Here is a 19,810-nt window from a genome sequence, read left to right on the forward strand (position 1 = left end):
GCCAGCCTAAGGCGCATGCGCCCCGGCGCCCCTCAGCCGGAGCTGCGAAAGGAACAGGCGGGAACTCCCCGGCCGCGCGTGCGCCGTCGCTACTTCTCGGCGGAGGCGCGCATGCGCCGGTGACGCCCAGCCGGGGCTGAGGAGCGCGGTGCGGCTATCGCGATAGTTGCGCGGCCGGGACGCCATCCTGCCCGTCTTCGTTGCGTAGGTTTCGAGCTCGGCGGCCGGTTGGAAGTGAGGAGGAGCTTTTTTCCCGGCAGCAGCTCCTGCCGGGGAACGTCGTGGGGTGTGCGGAGGTCTCCTGGTGAGTGGAGGGGGGGGAGCGGGCTGAGTGAGCCCCGGCTGGGCCCGCCCGCAGGCAGGCAGTGTGGCCGGAGCTCGGGCCCTGAGGCGGGCGGCCCTTTCCGCCCCTCGGCGCGGTGTCGGGGTCGGCGCCCGCCCGCGAGAGCCGTTGGCCGCGGCGCTCCTGGAGGGGGGCGGGGGAGGGGGGGGGAGGGGGCGGTGCGGCGCCTCTCCGCGGAGCCTCGTTCTCGAGCGTGGCCGCCATTTTGAGTGCTGGAGCCGAGGGCGGCGGCGGCCCCCGGAGAGCGGCGGCGAGGGGCTCCCGGGGGGCTGAGGTTGCGCGGGCGGAGACCGGGCAGCTCCTCCGAGGCAGAGAGGTGGCAGCGGGGCGCGGCAGAGAGCCGGGCGGGAGCGGGGCAGGCGGGAGGGGAGCGGCCCTGGGGAGGCGCGGTAAATGGCGCCGGGGAGCGAGCGGCGGGTCAGGGCCGCGGTGTCGGCGGCAAATGGCGCCGCGGGTCGGAAGGACGGGAGAGGGCGGCGGGGGTCCCGCTCCCCGCCCTCGGTACCCCCCTCACACACCGTCCGACGGCGGTGGGCCCGCACCTGCCGCCGCGCAGGTCTGGCCGCCCCCGTCGAGGTCTCGGTGCAGGGGGCTCGGGACGCTGCCCCCCAAGGTGATCCTGGCGCCTCCCGGGCCCTTGTAACTGGAGGTAATGGCTCGCCGGTGTTTCCGGCGGGGGGAAGCTAGACTTAAAACAACGGGGAGCGCGGCCCTTGGCGCTTTGTTTGCAGACAAAGGAAGGCCTTGCGTTTCCACGCAGGAACCGTTGCGTGGTTCCTACCCCTTCTTCAACTGTCGTGCTTTTTAAAAAAAAAAAACAAAGCGACAAAAATGAAGAAAATCCCCACAAAATCTTATAGGGCGGGTGTTCAATGTGCGCTGAGTAAATAACGAGCTTTATGTGCTATGTCTGTCCACGTGCTGTGCTCCCTACACACTGTATTCCTTATTGGGCTTTGGGGTGGCTTTAGATATCTGCGTGCTGTAGACCTGATAAAGTACAGTTTTAAATACGTAAGAGAAATAAAGCTCGTTAACCGTAATACTAGCTGCCTGAAGAAAAACTACCAGGTTTCTTCTGAGGGGAGAGACTTGGGCGTATATGGAGTCTCAAAGTTTTTCCTTTTTTTTTTTTTTTTTTCCTTTTTGTAGGGTTTGATTTAAATAAAAGATGGACTGGACTGGAAAACATAACGGGCCAAATGATACAACTAATGATGGAACAGTGGTACGACTTCGAGGCCTGCCATTTGGTTGCAGCAAAGAAGAAATTGTTCAGTTTTTCCAAGGTACCTGTAGTATAGACAAAGTATATTGACTGAGTTTTCTTGTGTCTTTTAAACAATGTTTTGCACACTCTCGTTTGTAATAGCTATTACTGGGGTGGATGGGAGGGAATGTGTTAAATTAGATTACCTTAAGTAAGAATTATGCCCTGTAAATGAAGTACAAATAACCGTAGATGTAGTAAAACACAGTATGTATCTAATTCTGTTGAGGTGGTAAACGTGTTATGCATATTGGGATAACCTGAATGTTAGCATTTGGATCAGTTAAATTGCTTGATTGGTAGCTATATTTTTTTCATGTAACTTAGGTGGTTGTATTTTTTGTAAAGTTTAAACAGAAAAGAAGTATGGCTAAATCCATAAATGTTTAATGAAAGATCATTCGCTTGTATGGTTGGGTGATGGGGGAAACAAGGTGGTTTTCTTTTTTGTTGTTGTTGTTTAGATATGCTTTAAGTATTTGCTACAGATGGGAATGTTTCAGCCTTTAACACTGTTCCCCTTGATGGGGTTATTTGTCCTTGGGTTAAAGGGTTGGAAATCGTGCCAAATGGGATAACATTGACGCTGGACTACCAGGGGAGAAGCACAGGGGAGGCCTTCGTGCAGTTTGCTTCAAAGGAGATAGCAGAAAATGCTCTGGGGAAACACAAGGAAAGAATAGGGCACAGGTGGGGATGGAGAGTTTGGGATGGCGTTAAATCTTTATTTTTGGGGGTTGTGGGTCAGTAATGTTTTTGGGGGGGTTGGGGACCATTATATGGAACTGGGTGTTTTTAAGAATTTTTATAACTGATCCTAAGTTAACTTGGGAAATACAGTAGATCTGGGGGGTGGGGGAGACAGTATTGCTCTGGGTAGTTTGCTAAACTCGGAAAACTGTTTCAATAGTTGTTGTGTAGGGTAATTTGTGATAAATGCTACTATAGCTAAACATTGTTTTTCAACAGTATGTTTCTCATACTGGAAAGACATGTTTTGTGCTTAATTTATACAGCTAGAATTTTTACATAGTAATTTTTTGCCAAAGTGTTTTGGTTTTTTATACACTTAAGATTCTTACAGTTTTGAGGAGAAACTTAAGTTGTATGGTATCTCTAGTCACTTCTATTGGATTGTATGTTTAGTTATAGAAAATGTAGTATGGCCTTTTGTACTATTCAGACAGCTTATGCGTGTGTTCTTATTAGTACCTTGAAAATCCTCTTTTGTTAGATATATTGAAATCTTCAAAAGTAGTAAGAGCGAAATCAGAGGATTCTGTGACATGCCAAGAAGAATGATGGGACAACAAAGACCTGGACCATATGATAGACCATTAGGAGGAAGAGGGGGTTATTATGGAGCTGGGCGTGGAAGTATGTATGACAGAATGCGTCGAGGAGGTGGTGGATATGACGGTGGTATGTTTATCTAATGAATGGAGGTTCTGTTGTCAGTTTCATGTTTCTGACATATTTGTCAAGAAATAAAGAAATGGCAGTAGCTGCAGTACCACTTAGGTTGGACACACTTCTCAAAAATTTTTGCTTAAAGTGTATCAAAAAATGTGGTTTAGTATTTAATGTTAATGGAAGTAATAAGTAAACTGTATTTTGAGCAGAATTTGATCTCTCACTTGCATGTTTCAGTCTTTTTACTATATAAAAGGAGTGTTACATTTACACTCTGTTCACAAGTACAGGTTTAACAGACTGTAGTGGCCGTTTGCAAACTTGTAGGTGCCCAGAGACTGAAAAACTGACTCTTGTGCATTGTTTGGTTAATTTTCAGTAATAATGCAATATTCCTTTCTGTCTTGCCGTTGCACAGGATATGGTGGCTTTGATGATTATGGTGGCTATAATAACTATGGCTATGGAAACGATGGCTATGATGACAGAATGAGAGATGGAAGAGGTAAAAAAAAATTTTTTTAATGATTGGTTTAGAAAGATTTTATATTATTTGAGTTGTAAGAAATAGTATTTCCCAGACAGAAATAATTGATTTCTTCATTAAATCAGTTTGTAAAGAATGAAGGTTGTTTAAAAAAGGGGGGAATAGAGGAGTCACAGGAAAATGTAAATATGTTGCTTAGGATGTCTTCTGGGTGAGTGTTTGAGATGATGGGAAGTGTAAACATCTTGCATTCAATGGCATAAAGTGAGTGCTTTCAGAAGAACAGCGATAATGACTTTTCTGGCTTTTCATGATGATCTTACAGGTGTGTGGTTTTGTTTTGTTCTGGGTTTGTTAATAGGCATGGGAGGACATGGCTATGGTGGAGCTGGAGATGCAGGGTCAGGTTTCCACGGTGGCGGTCATTTTGTTCACATGAGAGGACTGCCTTTTCGAGCAACAGAAAATGATATTGCTAATGTAAGTACAACGGGGAAAAGGGCTTTCTGATGCCAAGAGTTTGCATGCTCTTGTCTTTCCTATTCCAAATTTGGTTAAAGTTCTCAAACAAGTAATTGATAGCTCTAATACATCTGCTAACCAAAGCCACGACTTAGTCGTAAATGAGCTTTAATAAAGATAATGTCTAAGGTAAGATTACTGAAGAAGTCGGCCAAACTAGATTTAACGTTAATATCTATACTCTCTGTGTTTACATTTCTGTAAAAGGTGTATTGGAGAGAGAATGGTTGTTGCAATCAGTATCCTTGTTTTAAGGCTTCCAGAAGTTTATTTAAGCTTGACTGAAGACTTACAATTTTGTAGAAGAGCGGTAGTAGATGTGAAACTTTGATTGTGGTTTGTAGATTTGCTTGTTGATCTGCGAGTTGTTTTATGAGGGACAGAGTGGGTAACATTGTAAGGAGCTGTGTTCAGTTGGAGGGGGTGGTATGCCTTTACTCATAAGAGATCAGGGTGGCAGATAAAAACACATCTGCAGGACTTTGGGAATATATTTGTGTGTCAGCATAGATGTCTTCTTTACAGGGAGTTTTCCTGGGTTGTAAGGCCTGGTTTAAACAGCCTCTCTACAGGGGGGCTCCATCTTCATTAGTTGCATCTGTGTATTATACATGCAGAACTCCATTGTCAAGCTTATGCTTATTTTCCTTTTTGTTTTGATTGAGCTATGTTTTCTTCTATCAGTTTTATTGTTCCCTGTAGTCTAAAGAATCTGGGGAACAAGGGCCAGAGTTCAGGCTTTGATTTGGAGCGTGTTGCTGCGAGCTGATGAAGTAGTACTTCAGTAGTGTACCAAAGGTTCGTTTGCATCTGCTGCCTGGTGAAAAGGGGATGGATGGTCAGAAATACCACTGCGGTGGTTTGAGTTCTGTAGCAAGGAAGAGAAGTCCGAGAGACAGTCAGCTTTTTTTGAATTCCATAAATACGTCCCTGCCTTGAGAAATTTGTTTGGCTCTGCTTCTTCAAAAATGAAGTAATTATTTTCCATTTCCAGGATGGCTTCATATTAGAACTTGTTGCTTAGAGCAGTGTGTGTGGGCAGGAATTTTTGTTTGTATCTTTGCATTGAGGGAAAGCTCCTCAAGCTCTGTACCTGGAGCTCTTTGAGTTCTGTAATAATAATAGATTGTAAGTGTACATTCATCTAATGTTGAAGGTCCACTATCACGAAGTAATACTTTGGCAGTTAGTAATTACATTTATGTGGTGGGATGAGATGAAATTAATGCAGTGCTCCACTAACCTCTGGGATGGGGGAAAAACATGTACCTGGCTGGAATTCTGCATTAATGTGAGGTTTTTGTTGTTGTCTTACCCTTAGTTTTTCTCACCATTGAATCCTATAAGAGTTCACATTGATATTGGGGCAGATGGAAGAGCTACAGGAGAGGCAGATGTGGAATTTGTAACACATGAGGATGCAGTAGCTGCCATGTCTAAGGATAAAAACCACATGCGTGAGTGTTGTGTTCACTTTAAGCTTTCATGGAACCATAGATTGTTTTGGGTTGGAAGGGACCCTGTAGATCATGTAGACCAGGCTGCTCAGAGCCCCGTCCAGCCTGGCCTTGAACACTTCCAGGGAGGGGCAGTCACAGCTGCTCTGGGCAAGCGCTGACCAGGCGTTAGCAGGGTATATAAGGGTAAACTGAGTTACGAAAGTTTAAACCGTAATTAACCGAAGTTGCTGTGCAGTAAATATATCTGTCATAAGACCTTTACCGTTTATCTGTTTCAAGCTTGCTTTTAGTGGACTTGTATTATTTGTAAAGTGGGGTTTTTTCTAGCTTTTGTATCTCTGCTTCTGGTTTCTGAAATAAAATACAAAGTAAAGCTTTTTTGTTACCTACAGAGCATCGATACATTGAACTATTCCTGAATTCAACTGCTGGAGGTGGTTCTGGAATGGGAGGCTACGGCAGAGATGGAATGGGTACGCATCAGGTCCAGACTCATCTGACATTTTGCCAAGTCTGAGTCCGAGCTTCTAACGATACGCTTTATGCTTTCCAGATCAAGGTTACGGCTCTGTTGGTAGAATGGGAATGGGTAGCAATTACAGTGGCGGATATGGAACTCCTGATGGCTTGGGAGGATACAGTAAGTAAAAGTTCTGTTTTAATTGTAGTTCATGACGATGTTGCTACATCCGTCTTCTGGCGGGTGGTGGCTTTGTGCGTGGGGAGAAAGGGAAGGAGGGTAGCGGTTCAGTTCAAGCTTGGGGTTTTACGCATTTTGCTACTGCAGCAAATGCTTGTTTAGAAAAATAGTGCTGAAGTAGTTATTATAGTATGAGTTAAGTCGTCAACCAACTGTTCTGTACTACCCATCACATTTTTTCTCTTTTTAAGGTATGTATGCGTGACCTTGTGTCAATTGTTTGCAGGTCGTGGCAGTGGAAATAGTGGAGGATACTATGGGCAAGGCAGTATGGGTGGAGGAGGATGGCGTGGGATGTATTGAAGGATAGAGCCTTGCTTCTGCAAAACATCCTGGAAGAAACAGTCTCTGGTCTACTAGACTTTCTTACAAAATTTAATTTCTTTTGTATTTTAAGAACTTTATAATGACTGAAGGAATGTGTTTTCACAATATTATTTGGTAAGCAACAGATTGTGATGGGAAAATCTGTTTTCTGTAGGTTTTATTTGTTGCATACTCTGACTTTAAATAAATTTTTATATTCAAACCACTGATGTTGATACTTTTTATACTAGTTACTCCTAAGGATGTATTACATATTCAAGACTACAGTCGGTTTAAGGTGTTGTACTATGGTTCAATAAAGGTGGTTGTACTGTAGCTCCTATGAACACTGATTCAGTTCTATGTAATCTTGGTGTAGTGAATGAGTTCGGAAAATTCACTTGTTTAAGGGGAAGAAGGTAGACGAATAGATTAGTTTATTTGGTAACAATCTTTCCTAAACTTTTTTGATAAGTTGTATATAATAATTTCAACACAGCGTAAAGCTGTGGAGGCTAAAAGTCATCGTTCCAGCTTTCTTCTTGTGCTACCAGACTCTGCCATCGCTGTCCAATGCACACAGCTGCACAAACGAGCAGTGCCCAAGTTTTGTGCCTCCACAAAACCAAGTAATGACCTTCAGTTAATTTCCATGCTTTGCTGTAGAACTCGAATACTGCATTTCACGTGGTGAACTTGCGAAGCAGACTAGAGCACTAGCACAGCTCTTAGGCAGCATGAAACAGGTCACGTACTAGTTCAGTTGAAGCTATCTACTTAGTATTTTTTTTCACAAACGCGGCTTTTGGAAAGAGCGGAGTAATTTGGAAGCAAGTAGACTTTTTTTCTTTCATGAAATTGTTGTATTTAAACATGATTCGGGTTTGTTTTTTTTTTTGGCTGCGCAGAGCTGATTTGTCTTGTGTTCAAAACTTGACAAATTGTCATACGGATGAGCTCATTAGAAGCAAAGTATCTCTAAAAGAAAAACTAAGCCCAATATTTGTTAAATAACACACAACCCAAACACGGTGATAAAACTTTGTGCATTTGTGACATGTAAGATATGTAAGAAGCTATTGTTTGAAGACACCATACCTGCTGTGTAATGAAAAAAGGTATTTATTCTTCTGAGCCAGTGTGATCTCCCAAATTAACTGCTTTGTCCTCAATGCCTCCCTTAAAATGTCAACTGTGATCTTGGGTATTGAAAGTCTGTCACCTGTTTTGCTAGTACTGTGTTATGTATGTAATAAATGTCTTACTGTGGGAGAGAGGAGAATGGAGTTTATTTCACTAGAGAGTGTGTTCTTGTGTCAAAGTGGGTGGAAGTAATAGCTGAAAGGGTAACTGGCAGGGGAAGCTTTCCCAGGGCTGGAAGGTTTTTGGCTAGGAAGGGGAGGGAAGGTGGCTCATGGCTGTAAGACCAGTCATTTTACTTGGTGCTCTTAAAAAGCAGTGGGTTCTTGGTCTGTTACTGAAAAAGCTTGTGTGTGTGTTGTAAAACTGAGGTGGCAAAGGTCAGGACAAGAGTTAATCCAGTTGCAGGAAAAAAAGCAGTGAGGTGGAGGACACCACACTTGCTGGAAGTACGTTTTTTCCATTGGCAGAGCAGCTGTCTAAAATACTGTCAGCTGTGTGCGTTTCCTCAGGCAGGTGCACTTGGTGTTCCTTTTATAAGCAGGAGTGCCAGCACCTGTTTGAGACTTGCCTTTGAGAGCCAGCTGGAGCACTGCTGCCAGCAATTCTGTGTAGCCAAGCCATCTGCAGAAAGCACACCTTAAATCTGAGTGGGGGTGGATCCCTTCACACTGTCCCACCACTCCCCCAGCGACGCTGCACCTGGAACAGGAGCAGCACTCAGCTTTGAACCTTTCAAGTCACTTGAGCAGCATTCAAATTGCAGAGGAAGCGTTGAGAAGAAAAGCTATGAAAAACTGTTGCCTGGTCAGCAAGGGCGTTTCGGATTTAATCCCTGTATGCGAAGTCACATTTTAGTCTTTGCTGTGCAGAGCACCAGGAGCTGAAGCGCTCGTTTGTCAAGGGAGCATGGCTGGCGCAAGCGGCTGTGTGCTGAGTGCCAGGGTCCAGCGGGGTTCTTCTCCCTTTGCCTGGGGAGGACGAGGTGCACGCAGGGCAGTGAAACGCCTGCGATGGCTGTGGGGAGTGGCAGGAACAGCGTATTTTTCTCTGCCCCCATCAGGAGTCGTATCCCAGCAAGAACGTAACCCAAGCTGCTCCAATACTGTGTGAGCAGCCGCCAATTCTTTTGAAGAATGGGACAGGTACCCCGCAGCTCTCCCCGGACTCAGTGTGAGGGTGATTTAGGGCAGATTTAGACTGTCGAAGAGGAGGGTTTTATACAAAGGCATGGATACAGGATTAGTGATAGTGTGTTCCAAACCAAGCCCCCTGCTCCCCAACACATGCAAAGACCTTCCAAGCAACTTGGAACAAGTCATAATAAAATACACAAAATACTTTAAATATTTAAATAAAGTAACATTATTCCCATAGTTAAGTTGCAGATCAATTAAATTTATTTTTTCCAAAAGGTATTTACAAGTATTTGGTTTGTATTTTACAAGAAGTTACATTAGGTAATTTTAAAAACATTTTTCTTTACAAAGGCTACATAAGCAACTACACTGAGGTGTTCAAAAGAACAGCAGTACTAGCTTTTAGTGTATCATCAACTAAGTGCCTACCCTCAAAAGACAAAGCTAAACTAAAAGTGCAACAACGATCAAAATAGCTGTTTCAAAGCCTCCCTTCTCCTGTCAGTGGGAATGTTCCAAGGCCATGGCTGAAGGAACTACCAGGCCAACGACTCCTCAGTGCTGACCAGAGCGTGGAGATTCCACAGCTGGAGCCCATGGCGCAAGCGGCCGAAGGGAAGGGGGGGGTGGGTTGGGGGGGTTGGTTCTAGTGCCATGGTGAGGGAGGGAGGACAATTTATCAAAGGATGTATTTGTATCTGCCTAGGGGAGGAGTAAGGATTTGCATTCCAGCAGAAGCTCCCATCAGTGTGAGGAGTGGTCAGACCCAGACATACTCAACAGGGCTTTGGAAAAAAAAATGAAGTTTAGGAACACACTCTGTAAACTTGAGGAGGATGATGACAAAATAAGGCAGAACCTTCCTGTCCAACAGAGGCAGCAGAGAAAGGATGTGGTCCCCAGTACTGAACCCTAGTCTTTCTAGCAGCAGAGTGAATCTGCCGCCAAGAGCTGCACGGTGGCCACACGCGCAGTGCTCACAGCATGACGTACAGGAAACCAACCCAGAGAGATTTGTTCCAGGGTACAGACACTGCCAGGCAAACTTTCTGTGAAGGGCATTTTTTTTAATGGAAAGACGGTATGTCAAATCAACAGTTAATTTTAAAAACTAACTTGGCAAAACACACCTTCCTTCCTTCCCCCAGTGCCTAGAGGCACTGTTTGCGACCTGTCTGACAAAACCACCCCTTACACCTGCCACTACAGAGTTGTCAGTGCAATATTCTTGGATGCATCAAATCTTGGTAACTGAGGGGAAGTAAACCAATATGGTATTTGGCAGTAACTTACCGGAGCACTGCATTAATTGCAGAACTTTTAATAAATACAACCTAAAACTAACTACCGCAGAGTTTTGCTTCACAACAGCGTACCACAGGCATGTTCTGCAGCAGCATCAGGTCGGAGTCATGGCAGACTAGCCTGTGAAAGCAGGTAAGCGTACTATCTCTTTCAAGATCATCACAACGACTGAGATACTCATCAAATACATGTGAACACTGTCTCCTCTATAAACTGCCTGGCTTCCTCCAGAAGAGCTTCTGAGCCATTTGTTAGATTAACACTGTCACCTGTATCTTTAACGCGCGAATCTTCTGTCTTTGGGTCCCGTTCTCTCCATTTGTTTCACCAGGAAGCAGACAGGTAACTCCTCCATGGCACCTTGAAAATGCAACTCTAGACTGCTTACCTCAAATTCTGGAAATAGTGCTGTACATTCTTTAGTTGGTATTTTTTTCTCATATGATTAGCTAAATACCAAAAGGTAATAAATATCTTGTGAAATAATCTTACGGCACATTAGAGGAGCACCTCTGTATAAGTATTGCATGGCAGGAATCACAGACCCGGACAGGCTTTGGCGAGGAAGGCAGAGGCAGTTCGTTGTCAGAACAGGCATTGCAGAAGATCTCACCACAGTTCCTACAATGATGCTAAGTAATGGGGAGAAAAGGGGGAGGGGAAAGGAAAACAATTTAAAATTGCTAACGGAAATACACTTGGTAATTGGTTATCAATAAACAATATACACAGAGCAGTCTGAAATGTGATTCCTTCCATTTCTTCGGTCTGAGCATAGAATCAGTTTTCAAAAGGTAATTCATCTAAATCCCCGGTCTGTCTAGGATTGCATCACAGATGGATAGATGGTCTGCCTAGGACCGTATATATTTTTGGTTTTGTATTTTTTTTTTTTTAATATACGCTTTGCAGATTTTGTTCAATCCCTGGATTAAGAACACACTCTGCTACATAAAAATATAATGTAAGTAATGATATTCGAGAGAGTGGATGATTCTGTCAGGCAGCTAATTGAGATTCAACATAAAAAGGTAAAATTAAAATTCCTGCACACATTAATAAAGCATGGAAATTAACATCACATTTTACTTTAAAATGAAAATAAACTCATAATTTCTTAGTCTATCACATAACAAATGCCACAAAAAGACTTCCATGTGTCAAATTTTAACAGTGCCAGAGCTGACAAGCACTGGAGATGATGATTCCACAAAATAGGCTGAATAATTTTAGGTACGTTCCTTTGGGGCACTTCACCAAAAGGCAGTGTTTCTTTTGAAATTTGGGCCCAGCTGCATCGTACATATCTAAGAACTAGAAAGAGATCTCAAAAAGAACTGTGCACTCATCTGAGCGTGGACATTTCATGTTGCACCCTCTAAGATAATTCATGTTTTTTGCATAAATGTAAACAAGTTGGAAGAAATTTTGTTAAAGTTTTACCTTCCTTTTGGAAAGAGAAAATTCCTTTTCGCATAACTTGCAATGTGTAGCCTCTTTGTCCTTCAACCACACTTGGCCCTGGGGAAAAAGTGATCGTAACTATACGTATCTGATGACGTTAAACTTTGGGTTCCAGGGGACAGGATAAAACAATAGCAGTACGTTTGCTGCCCGAATTGCTTCATGCCCTGAGACCAGTATGATGTCACAGACACTCTAAAGCAGTATAAATCCGCTACAAAACACTGCAGAACCTTATGAGACAAGGCAGAGCAGGAATAGGTGCGAACAGAACATGCTCGAGGTAAGAAAGCTGGTCAGTGGCTGAGCTGGGAAGAGCAGCAAGGTATCCAAGTCTCAGAGCTGAAGCTATTTTCCTGCCCATCACATAGGAACAGTCCCCAGGATGCAGGGAAGCAAAAAAATTAGGACAGCGTCAAGAACTGCTCATTTCCTTCTGTCTAAACCTATTAATAAAAACAGGAATCTGCCCAACAAAACCATTTCACACACCTTCACTTGGACTGAAACCACACGCAAGGTGACATACCATGTGATCGAACACGTGCAGACACAATCTCTGCTCTCAAGTGCTCCCTGCATAACTCTTAAGAAAGTTCCAAACCTCTCAACGTTACAGATCATATTTTATCAGCTTTGGTGCTATGAGTTTAGTTAATTCCTAGGATGATCAAATATTTATCAATCACTGAGAAGCAGCATGCAATCTAAGCTCAGTTGGCTACATATTCTGTGCCAGATACCCTTTGTAAAATATAGAAGGGTGCAGCATTGCAAGAAAAGTATCAAAATGCATAGCTGTACATCAAACAAGAAAAACCCAAAGCAACTGAGCATCTTTTTCCCCCATGAGGTTACAAGGTGTCTGTGGTTCTCTCCCACTGGAGGAAGTCATACCAGTCTCTTCCTAACAGTTGCTGTTGGAGAGAAGTCCTCTCATGCTTATAAAATATTTCAAAGGGAACAGTCCAAAAAAAAGAAGTTTCTCTTTCCTCCAAATACTACTAACCTGCAACGCTTTGTTCGCTTCTTTTATATCTTCTATTTTCAGCTTTGATCTAAAGAATAAGACAATGCTATTTCAAACTTCTATGTTATCAGTTACGGTCTAACAACTTTAAAGGCTGTAGGTATTGAAAAAACTATTGAAAAGAGTATTCTGAACTTTTAGCTGGCATTTCGTATCGCAGCAGCATCCAGCAGATGCAATTGACATCACGCCCTGCTGCACTAAGCACTGTACACAGACAAGCTCTCTCCAGAGAGCCCACAGTCCTTTGAATGGCTGTGAATTTGACTGGGGTTATGGGGATAGAAGCAATGCATACCAGCATAGCTCTGGACAAACACCTAAAGCCAGCACACAGCATTGCTACACAACCAGAATTTAAACTTCTGGACTTGCACAAGACCACGTTATGTCATTATGGAGAAACTAACCCCCCCACAGCCAACCCGCTCAGAACTGACTGAGTCTCGGTATCTATACCACGTTATTCCATAGGGCATGGAAGTCCACACTAGTCATGGCAAAACTACTTAGGAGACAGAGGTCTTTAAATGAAACCTTAACAGCACATAAGAATAACTGAGACCTGTGCTCAGAGCTTACTGCTCACTATAGTCTGAAGGGGTTTTGATAAGCTAATCCCTTACATCCCCTACAGATTTAGCAACACCGGCTTACAATCGTCATACACAGAATCCTCCTCTCTTCAAAGACAGGAATCCCTGCACGTGCATCCTCACAAAAAGACAAGCACTGTCCTGTTGGAGCACAGCTGTTATCTCCTACTTGGGTTCTTTGGGAGTGACACAACATGCAAACTAGCCAACCGTTTTCAATGCAAAACAACTCCTAATGCCCCAGGACCTTTTAAACCAGGATTATCTGTTCAGAGCACTATAATTACCCGTGAGTTCACAGCTAGTCCACCAGCCAAAAATAAACAGACTTGACCTAACTAGACATACTTCTTTTTTATAACTGGCTAGGTAATGTTGTTCTATACAGTCCAATTCACATGACCACCACCCTATTAATTTTCTTAATTCACATTTATATAAAAAAAAAGTAATCATCATCACAAATAATGAAATTACTCGCTCAGCTTGGATGCCAGTTCTTGGAGAGCAGCTTCTTGGTCTTGACATATTCTTTTCAGTTGCTTGTTCTTTTCCTGAAGCTTAAGGAACTCCTTAAAACAAAAACCAAACAAAACCACCCAATTATTCTCAAAATTGTATTTGCCTACCACCTAGAAAACCACTACTACCCAAAGCTGATCTTACTGAGAAAGCCACGCGAAAGAATAATCCATCACACTCTCTACTACAATTCCCAAACCCAACTCAGACAGCAACAACCCAGGATCAAACTCTCTCAGACCCCAAGAGATGAAGCATTTTTGCTTCTACAGTCCTCTCCAGGAAGAAAATCAAAACCCTTGATTGCAGAGCTCAGCACCTCTATATAGCCATGTATACCAAGTCAGAGAGAAGCCGAAGCACTTTCTGACCTACGATAAGAAGACTTCAATACAACTGAGAAAGGAAAACAAGGATTTAATTTTTCTTATTCGAAGCACCGAGTTCTGATCTGAAGACTAAACGGGGAATCAAAAAGGGATTTTTTTGCTTAAACTATTTGTGAGAACACATTAATCTGTCTTATCTACTTGCAGAAATTCTTAAAAAAGCCATGTCTAGGTCCACAATTAACTTTGCAGTCAATTTCTAAATTACTAGTCAAGTTTTACTGCACAATTTACTTTTTTAAGGTTAATTATTTCTTGTGTCTCTACTCTCAGATGAGATACAGTTTCCTTTTCCTTTTGAAGATCATCCTCTAAGGTCTGCCGCCACTCTTTTTCTATCTTCAAATCTGTTTCCAGCTGAATCCTGGAATATGCAAAACAAACAAACAAACAAACAAAATCACTGTGCACAAGAGTATAAGTTTGAAAAAACAAAAATTAGTTTATTTCTGGGTGCGATGTACTATTATAATAAGAAACAAATTATCCACTTACACATTTTCTAAAACAGAAATAATGTGTCAATATCGTATTTTTAGACATTGGTTTACTAAACAAAACACAACACCGTCACTTAGAAAACGCTTTTTAAAAGAAGTGTATCTAAAGGACCAAGAATATGGCATAATTTTGAAGAGCTGACCTTTATAATAAATGAGCAAGAGAATGTTAACCACAAAATTCTCTAGTATTTTGAACACATGCATATGGCAAAGCCCCCTTAACCTTACACAGCTTGTTTCTAAAATTAAACAAACCAGCCAACTAACCACGCTGCCACTGGTGATGCAGACAATGATTACATGTATCTCTGGTGCTCATAAATGTTATTTAATATTATGCCCTTAGATGTGAATCTTCTATTTTACACTCAGGCTTATGGCATTTTGAACAGATTTTAAAATAAAGGAGGAAGGACTTTAAATTACTATTTTTATTGAGTTTTCTACATAGCTGAGGTTCCACATACAGAGGGATCTAAATCCTACTAGTTTAACTGGAGTCCAGATAAAGCCATTAGGGCTACTGTGATGGAAGATCCAATCCAGCAGAAATTTCACTACCTGTTTAATGGAAGAGGTGGTGTTTAGAATGTTACTGAGAAAAAAACCACAGGCTGGAAGCACACTGCTCAACCTTCTAGATCTAAATTGTGCCAACATAATAAAAGAGGAAAAAATCTAAGAGTAGTCATGCAAGGTTTTTTGATGGAAAACCTGTATCCACATTAGTTTTCCTATTTCAAAACCAAAGTCATTTTTAAAGGAAAGACTTACATTTTGGGACACTACCTCAGCATCTGGCTGGAAAAGATCAGAAGTGAACATGCCCTTGAAGTTTCAGAATTGCAGAATTCTAAGGCTGGGGTCTTTTGCCAAAATCTGCAAAGATGACTGTGGTAGTAAAGGGAACATCTGTCATGACAGTTAAACAGGTTTATTAACATTCAAAGTTGTGTGAGAGGCAGCGTGGGCTAACAACTGGATTGGAAATCACTAATTTTTAAGCCCCAATCCTTGTTGTGCCACAGATTTGCACTGTCTTAAATAAATGTTATCTTTCCACACCGGGAAAACACCTGCCCTTACAGGGAGCTTTTTACACTATGTATTTATTTAAATCAGTACTGAAGGATTTAACAGAAGAAAGACTTAGAGGGCTGGCTTTTATATTACTTTTTAATATTTATGATTCCAGTGGATTTTTGTTTTTTATTTCCTGCACAGCGGTAAGTTAAACCACTTCTACCTTATTCATAAACCTGATCAATTAAACTATTCTTATGCCATTACTGTTTAAGTTTATAATACTAATACTTGTGGGTCTTGTTAAAAGTATGTATTACTACTACACTATATATTTTCCCCCACTTATGATAATTTCCTTGTGAATTAAGCTGGCACTTTCAGACAAAAAACAATGCTGTTCCTCCCCCTCCTTTCAAGTGGCACACCATTTGAAAGGCACACAAAGGTAGCTTGACTCTCTTGGAATGGCATCTTTTCTTCCACCTTGCCAGTACCTAACGTGAAGATCTTTAGCATTTACATTCTGTTCAAAATTGTTTATTAACAACCAGCCTGTATTAAGACACAGGACATATTACAATGTAGAATGTTTACTGCTGTATATTTTTCCAAACAGGAAAGATATACTTACAGTTGTTCCTCCTTCTGGGAGAATTCTTTCTGGAGACTTCCAGATTTATTCATATATTCCTGCTTAAGTTTCTCATCCTCAGCCTCAGCCTCCATTTGAGCCTTCTCTGCTTGCTGCAATCTGGTGTAATTCAAATCAACTTTGGGTAAAACTGAAGCTAGAACTAGGATGTAGAGGGTGAAGAAGACAAATAAAAAGAAAAATGGGGAAATAGAAACATTTCTAAATAAAAACAAAGTTTGGGGGAAACTCACAAACTCAAACGAGAAATCTATACAATGCCTACAGAACTAGCTCCTGTTTTTTCATATAGGAAGAGAGTAATCACTGTAAGTAATCACTGTTTTATTTTATGCTCATGAATAACAGATGCCACAGCATGATGATACATATTTTAGAATTGAAGCATACACCTTAATGCTTTCCCCCCCCCCCCTTTAGCATATGTTCAGGTGTTGTTTTTGGAAGCTTTTTTGTTTAATTTCCCCCCAAATAAATCCTGTAAAAGTACTTGGCTTGTACTAATCACCCATTAAGACAGGGCAGAGCATGTGTTGTGCAAAAGCAGCTCAAAACAGTTCAGACATTCGGCTGAATACAGAGCACTGCATTCAGACAGCAGAAAAGCTTAACTAGCCTAATACAACAAGACGCACCCTGACAGGTGCCACTACGTTTATAGAACTACCTCAACTACATCATATTATTAATTTCAATAATCTGTATTAAAAATACTGCATTCTTACACTGGTTAAAATAGCTCCATACGACAGACAAAATAAATAAAACCGATTAATCAAGAAATGAGGGATTTTTTTATCTTCTCTTTCCTTTCCGAATTCCAGGGGTTTGTTTCTGCTTTAGCTAGCACTCCCCTTGGAATCCATTAGTTCAGCGTGGCTCCTCTCTGCTTGGTCATCTCTTCAGTCCAAAAACAGAGGCATGTAATGTAACAAAAGTAAAGGTACTAAAATGGAACTTGTGCTATATCATGGCTACACCTGTCTTGATGAAAAGGCAGTAGAGTAAAAGCCTGTAAAATACCACTGAAAGGCCCCACCTGCTGTGTCGTGTTTAACAAAACTGTTTCAAGGGCCTCTCGGGTAAAGGGTGGGAGAAAACTGGGAGACTCTCACTCTGTGCTTGGTTTCTCACTTCCAAGCAGCTAGCTGAATACAGAGTAACTCACAGCTCCCAGCATCAGCTAAAAGGAATTCAGTCAGCAATACATCTACATTTGTGCTTCTACTGATGAAGTTGCACCAGCGGGAGTTTCCAGAAGCTGCCAGTAAACAAGTGGAAAAAGACTAGAATTAAACTACCTTACAAAGTGTGTACTATCTCGTTCAACTATACCAGTTGTTTTAAGCGTGTTCCCAGTCACATTTGCAATGGTAGCGCACAGAAAGCCACCACATGTATGGAAAGGAGAATACTGGAATAAAGCAGGCTCAATTCACTGGGCAGAAGCAGCAGAGTGAAGCTACACAAGACAACAACACCAGAAGCAAGTTAAACTCCTCCCTAACTCACAAATTAAACTGCAGTGTAGTTTCCACAACCAAAGCAGAAAGGGAGCTTGCTACCAAGAAACATGCTAGCCAACCCAAGCTACAGCTTCATCCTCTAGGCTAGCACCACGGTTAACTGCACGGCTGGGGTCAGACAAATGCTGAGCTGGACCGAGTTCGCGGCAGGATTTGCTGAGGCAGATACTTGTTTGCATAGATGACCGTGAGGTGGTTAACGCTCCCATTTCTGCTATGGTCTACCTGTTGTCTATTCACTGTTTCTGGTTTGGGTTGTTTTGGAGGATGGGAGGTGGAATCCTGGGGTGCATCAAGAAGAGTGTGGCCAGCAGGACGAGGGAGGTTCTCCTTCCCCTCTACACTGCCCTGGTGAGGCCTCATCTGGAGTACTCTGTCCAGTTCTGGGCTCCCCAGTTCAAGAAAGATGAAGAACTACTGGAGAGAGTCCAGCGGAGGGCTACAAGGATGGTGAGGGGACTGGAACATCTCCCCTACGAGGAGAGGCTGAGGCAGCTGGGCTTGTTCAGCCTGAAGAAGAGAAGGCTGCGAGGGGACCTAATAAATGCTCACAAATATCTGAAGGGTGGGTGTCAGGAGGATGGGGCCAAGCTCTTTTCAGTGGTGCCCAGTGACAGGACAAGGGGCAATGGGCACAAACTGAGGCACACGAAGTTCCGTCTGAACATGAGGAAGAACTTCTTCCCTCTGAGGGTGACGGAGCACTGGAACAGGCTGCCCAGGGAGGTTGTGGAGTCTTCTTCTCTGGAGATATTCAAGACCCGCCTGGACAAGGTCCTGTGCAGCCTGCTGTAGGTGACCCTGCTTCGGCAGGAGGGTTGGACTAGATGACCCACAGAGGTCCCTTCCAACCCCAACCATTCTGTGATTCTGTGATTCTGTAAAATATTTTACCCCACGTAACATCAGCAAAATGGAATTGTGCTTAAGCTATTTTATCCCTAAAACCCTGGAATTCTTCCACTGTACATACTGAGCATATATTTTGAGATTACCCTCTTTTTTTAAATATATTGTTCTGATATAGTACTCAATTCCCCTTCCCTCAAACCCCTGCACGCGGTTAAGAAAACGGTGCTAGTTACAACCAAAAAACCCAGAGGGCATGCTTCTGGGGCAAATACAGCCTCAAAGAGAAACAAATAAGCAGGGAAGAAGGGAAATACTAGTCAGAAGGGCTACTGTTTAAATCTATTAGTACCATAAAGAATATGAAAAATCACTAGATTAGAAACAAATGTCATAAAAATGTACAGTCAAAGTAAAGATGGCTAGTCTCTTAAAATAAAACTTTGTTTGACAATTAAGAAGTGTTTAAATAGCATTAGAAAACTAGCTTACATTTGCTTAATAATAGTGCAATAATTTACTTTTTCTTTTTTTAAGAGAGGGTAAAGTGAGATCGGAGATGATGTTCTTTCAAAACACAAAACAGAACCCAACTACGATCAGTTACAGTGCAGGATTTCTAATACCACTTGATATTTAAATTTGTAATTTTAAAATTCTTAAGGTGTATTATATACGTAATTATTTAAACAGAACAGATCTGGAGGAGCTTTCAGAATGATATATCTTTGACAAGTTTATATTGGTGCTGAGCTTCATTGCTGACACATTTGATGAATGACATTGCAATAGTCCTAGTTTGAGTTAACAGATCTTTGTCACTTCATGAATGCAGTGGACAAAAATCAAAGACAGATGAAGGCAGCAAAATAGTAAAAACAAAAATTGGGATAAAGGATAAAAAGAAAAAGAAAAAAGAGGAAAAAAGGATGTCAATAAAAGAATATTCATGTCACTAATTTTTTTTAATACATAACCATGTTTTTCATAAACAGATTTAAATGAAAAAAAAGACGTCAAACATCAACATGACAGGGCTTATGGATATGTTGTATCTTACAATCAAAAAGATCAATGTTTTATATAGGCCACAAATTAAAATATATGAATCACATTTTAATATTATGTAACACATGCAGTCTAACCATAATGTAAATTCACGTACTGG

General features: G+C 42.1%; 2 protein-coding genes across 7 annotated transcripts in view; one reads left to right on the forward strand and one right to left on the reverse strand.

Annotated features, from left to right (window-relative positions):
* Nucleotides 1–110: 110 nt before the first annotated feature.
* Nucleotides 111–7,775, forward strand: HNRNPH3 (heterogeneous nuclear ribonucleoprotein H3). 4 transcript variants are annotated; one of them, XM_075423115.1, is made up of 10 exons: nt 111–304; nt 1,496–1,632; nt 2,165–2,303; nt 2,848–3,035; nt 3,445–3,531; nt 3,875–3,993; nt 5,357–5,492; nt 5,888–5,968; nt 6,049–6,135; nt 6,387–6,477. In XM_075423115.1, the coding sequence occupies exons 2-10, from the start codon at nt 1,515–1,517 to the stop codon at nt 6,398–6,400; spliced, it is 969 nt and encodes a 322-aa protein (XP_075279230.1). In that variant the 5' UTR covers nt 111–304; nt 1,496–1,514; the 3' UTR covers nt 6,401–6,477. The 4 variants fall into 4 exon arrangements, with proteins under 4 accessions (XP_075279230.1, XP_075279227.1, XP_075279229.1 ...); XM_075423112.1 differs by having other exon boundaries at nt 112–304; nt 6,422–7,775; XM_075423114.1 differs by having other exon boundaries at nt 112–304; nt 2,848–2,990; nt 6,422–7,775.
* Nucleotides 7,776–9,039: 1,264 nt separating this feature from the next.
* The window catches only part of RUFY2 (RUN and FYVE domain containing 2), a 28,634-nt gene continuing 17,863 nt past the window's right edge, over nt 9,040–19,810 (reverse strand). The window contains exons 13-18 of one of the 3 annotated variants that reach the window (XM_075423118.1): nt 16,247–16,366; nt 14,321–14,450; nt 13,653–13,747; nt 12,559–12,625; nt 11,529–11,606; nt 9,040–10,717 (exon numbers count right to left, since the gene is read on the reverse strand). In XM_075423118.1, coding sequence (XP_075279233.1) covers nt 10,574–10,717; nt 11,529–11,606; nt 12,559–12,625; nt 13,653–13,747; nt 14,321–14,450; nt 16,247–16,366 — 634 coding nt within the window. In that variant the 3' untranslated portion in view covers nt 9,040–10,573. Of the gene's footprint in view, nt 10,718–11,528; nt 11,607–12,558; nt 12,626–13,652; nt 13,748–14,320; nt 14,451–16,246; nt 16,367–16,415; nt 19,464–19,810 lie in introns of those variants that run through there. The other 2 variants (XM_075423116.1, XM_075423119.1) reach the window with 2 other exon arrangements.

This window comes from Opisthocomus hoazin, chromosome 6 (assembly GCF_030867145.1).
Source record: "Opisthocomus hoazin isolate bOpiHoa1 chromosome 6, bOpiHoa1.hap1, whole genome shotgun sequence".
NCBI lineage: Eukaryota > Metazoa > Chordata > Aves > Opisthocomiformes > Opisthocomidae > Opisthocomus > Opisthocomus hoazin.

What these genes read in the sequence shown, in the direction of transcription:
- HNRNPH3 (XM_075423112.1), top strand. Translation starts at nt 1,515, where the DNA reads ATGGACTGGACTGGAAAACATAACGGGCCAAATGATACAACTAATGAT. An exon ending in AAGGAAAGAATAGGGCACAG is followed by an intron (nt 2,304 to 2,847) that starts GTGGGGATGGAG and finishes CTCTTTTGTTAG; the next exon opens with ATATATTGAAATCTTCAAAA. An exon ending in TAAGGATAAAAACCACATGC is followed by an intron (nt 5,493 to 5,887) that starts GTGAGTGTTGTG and finishes TGTTACCTACAG; the next exon opens with AGCATCGATACATTGAACTA.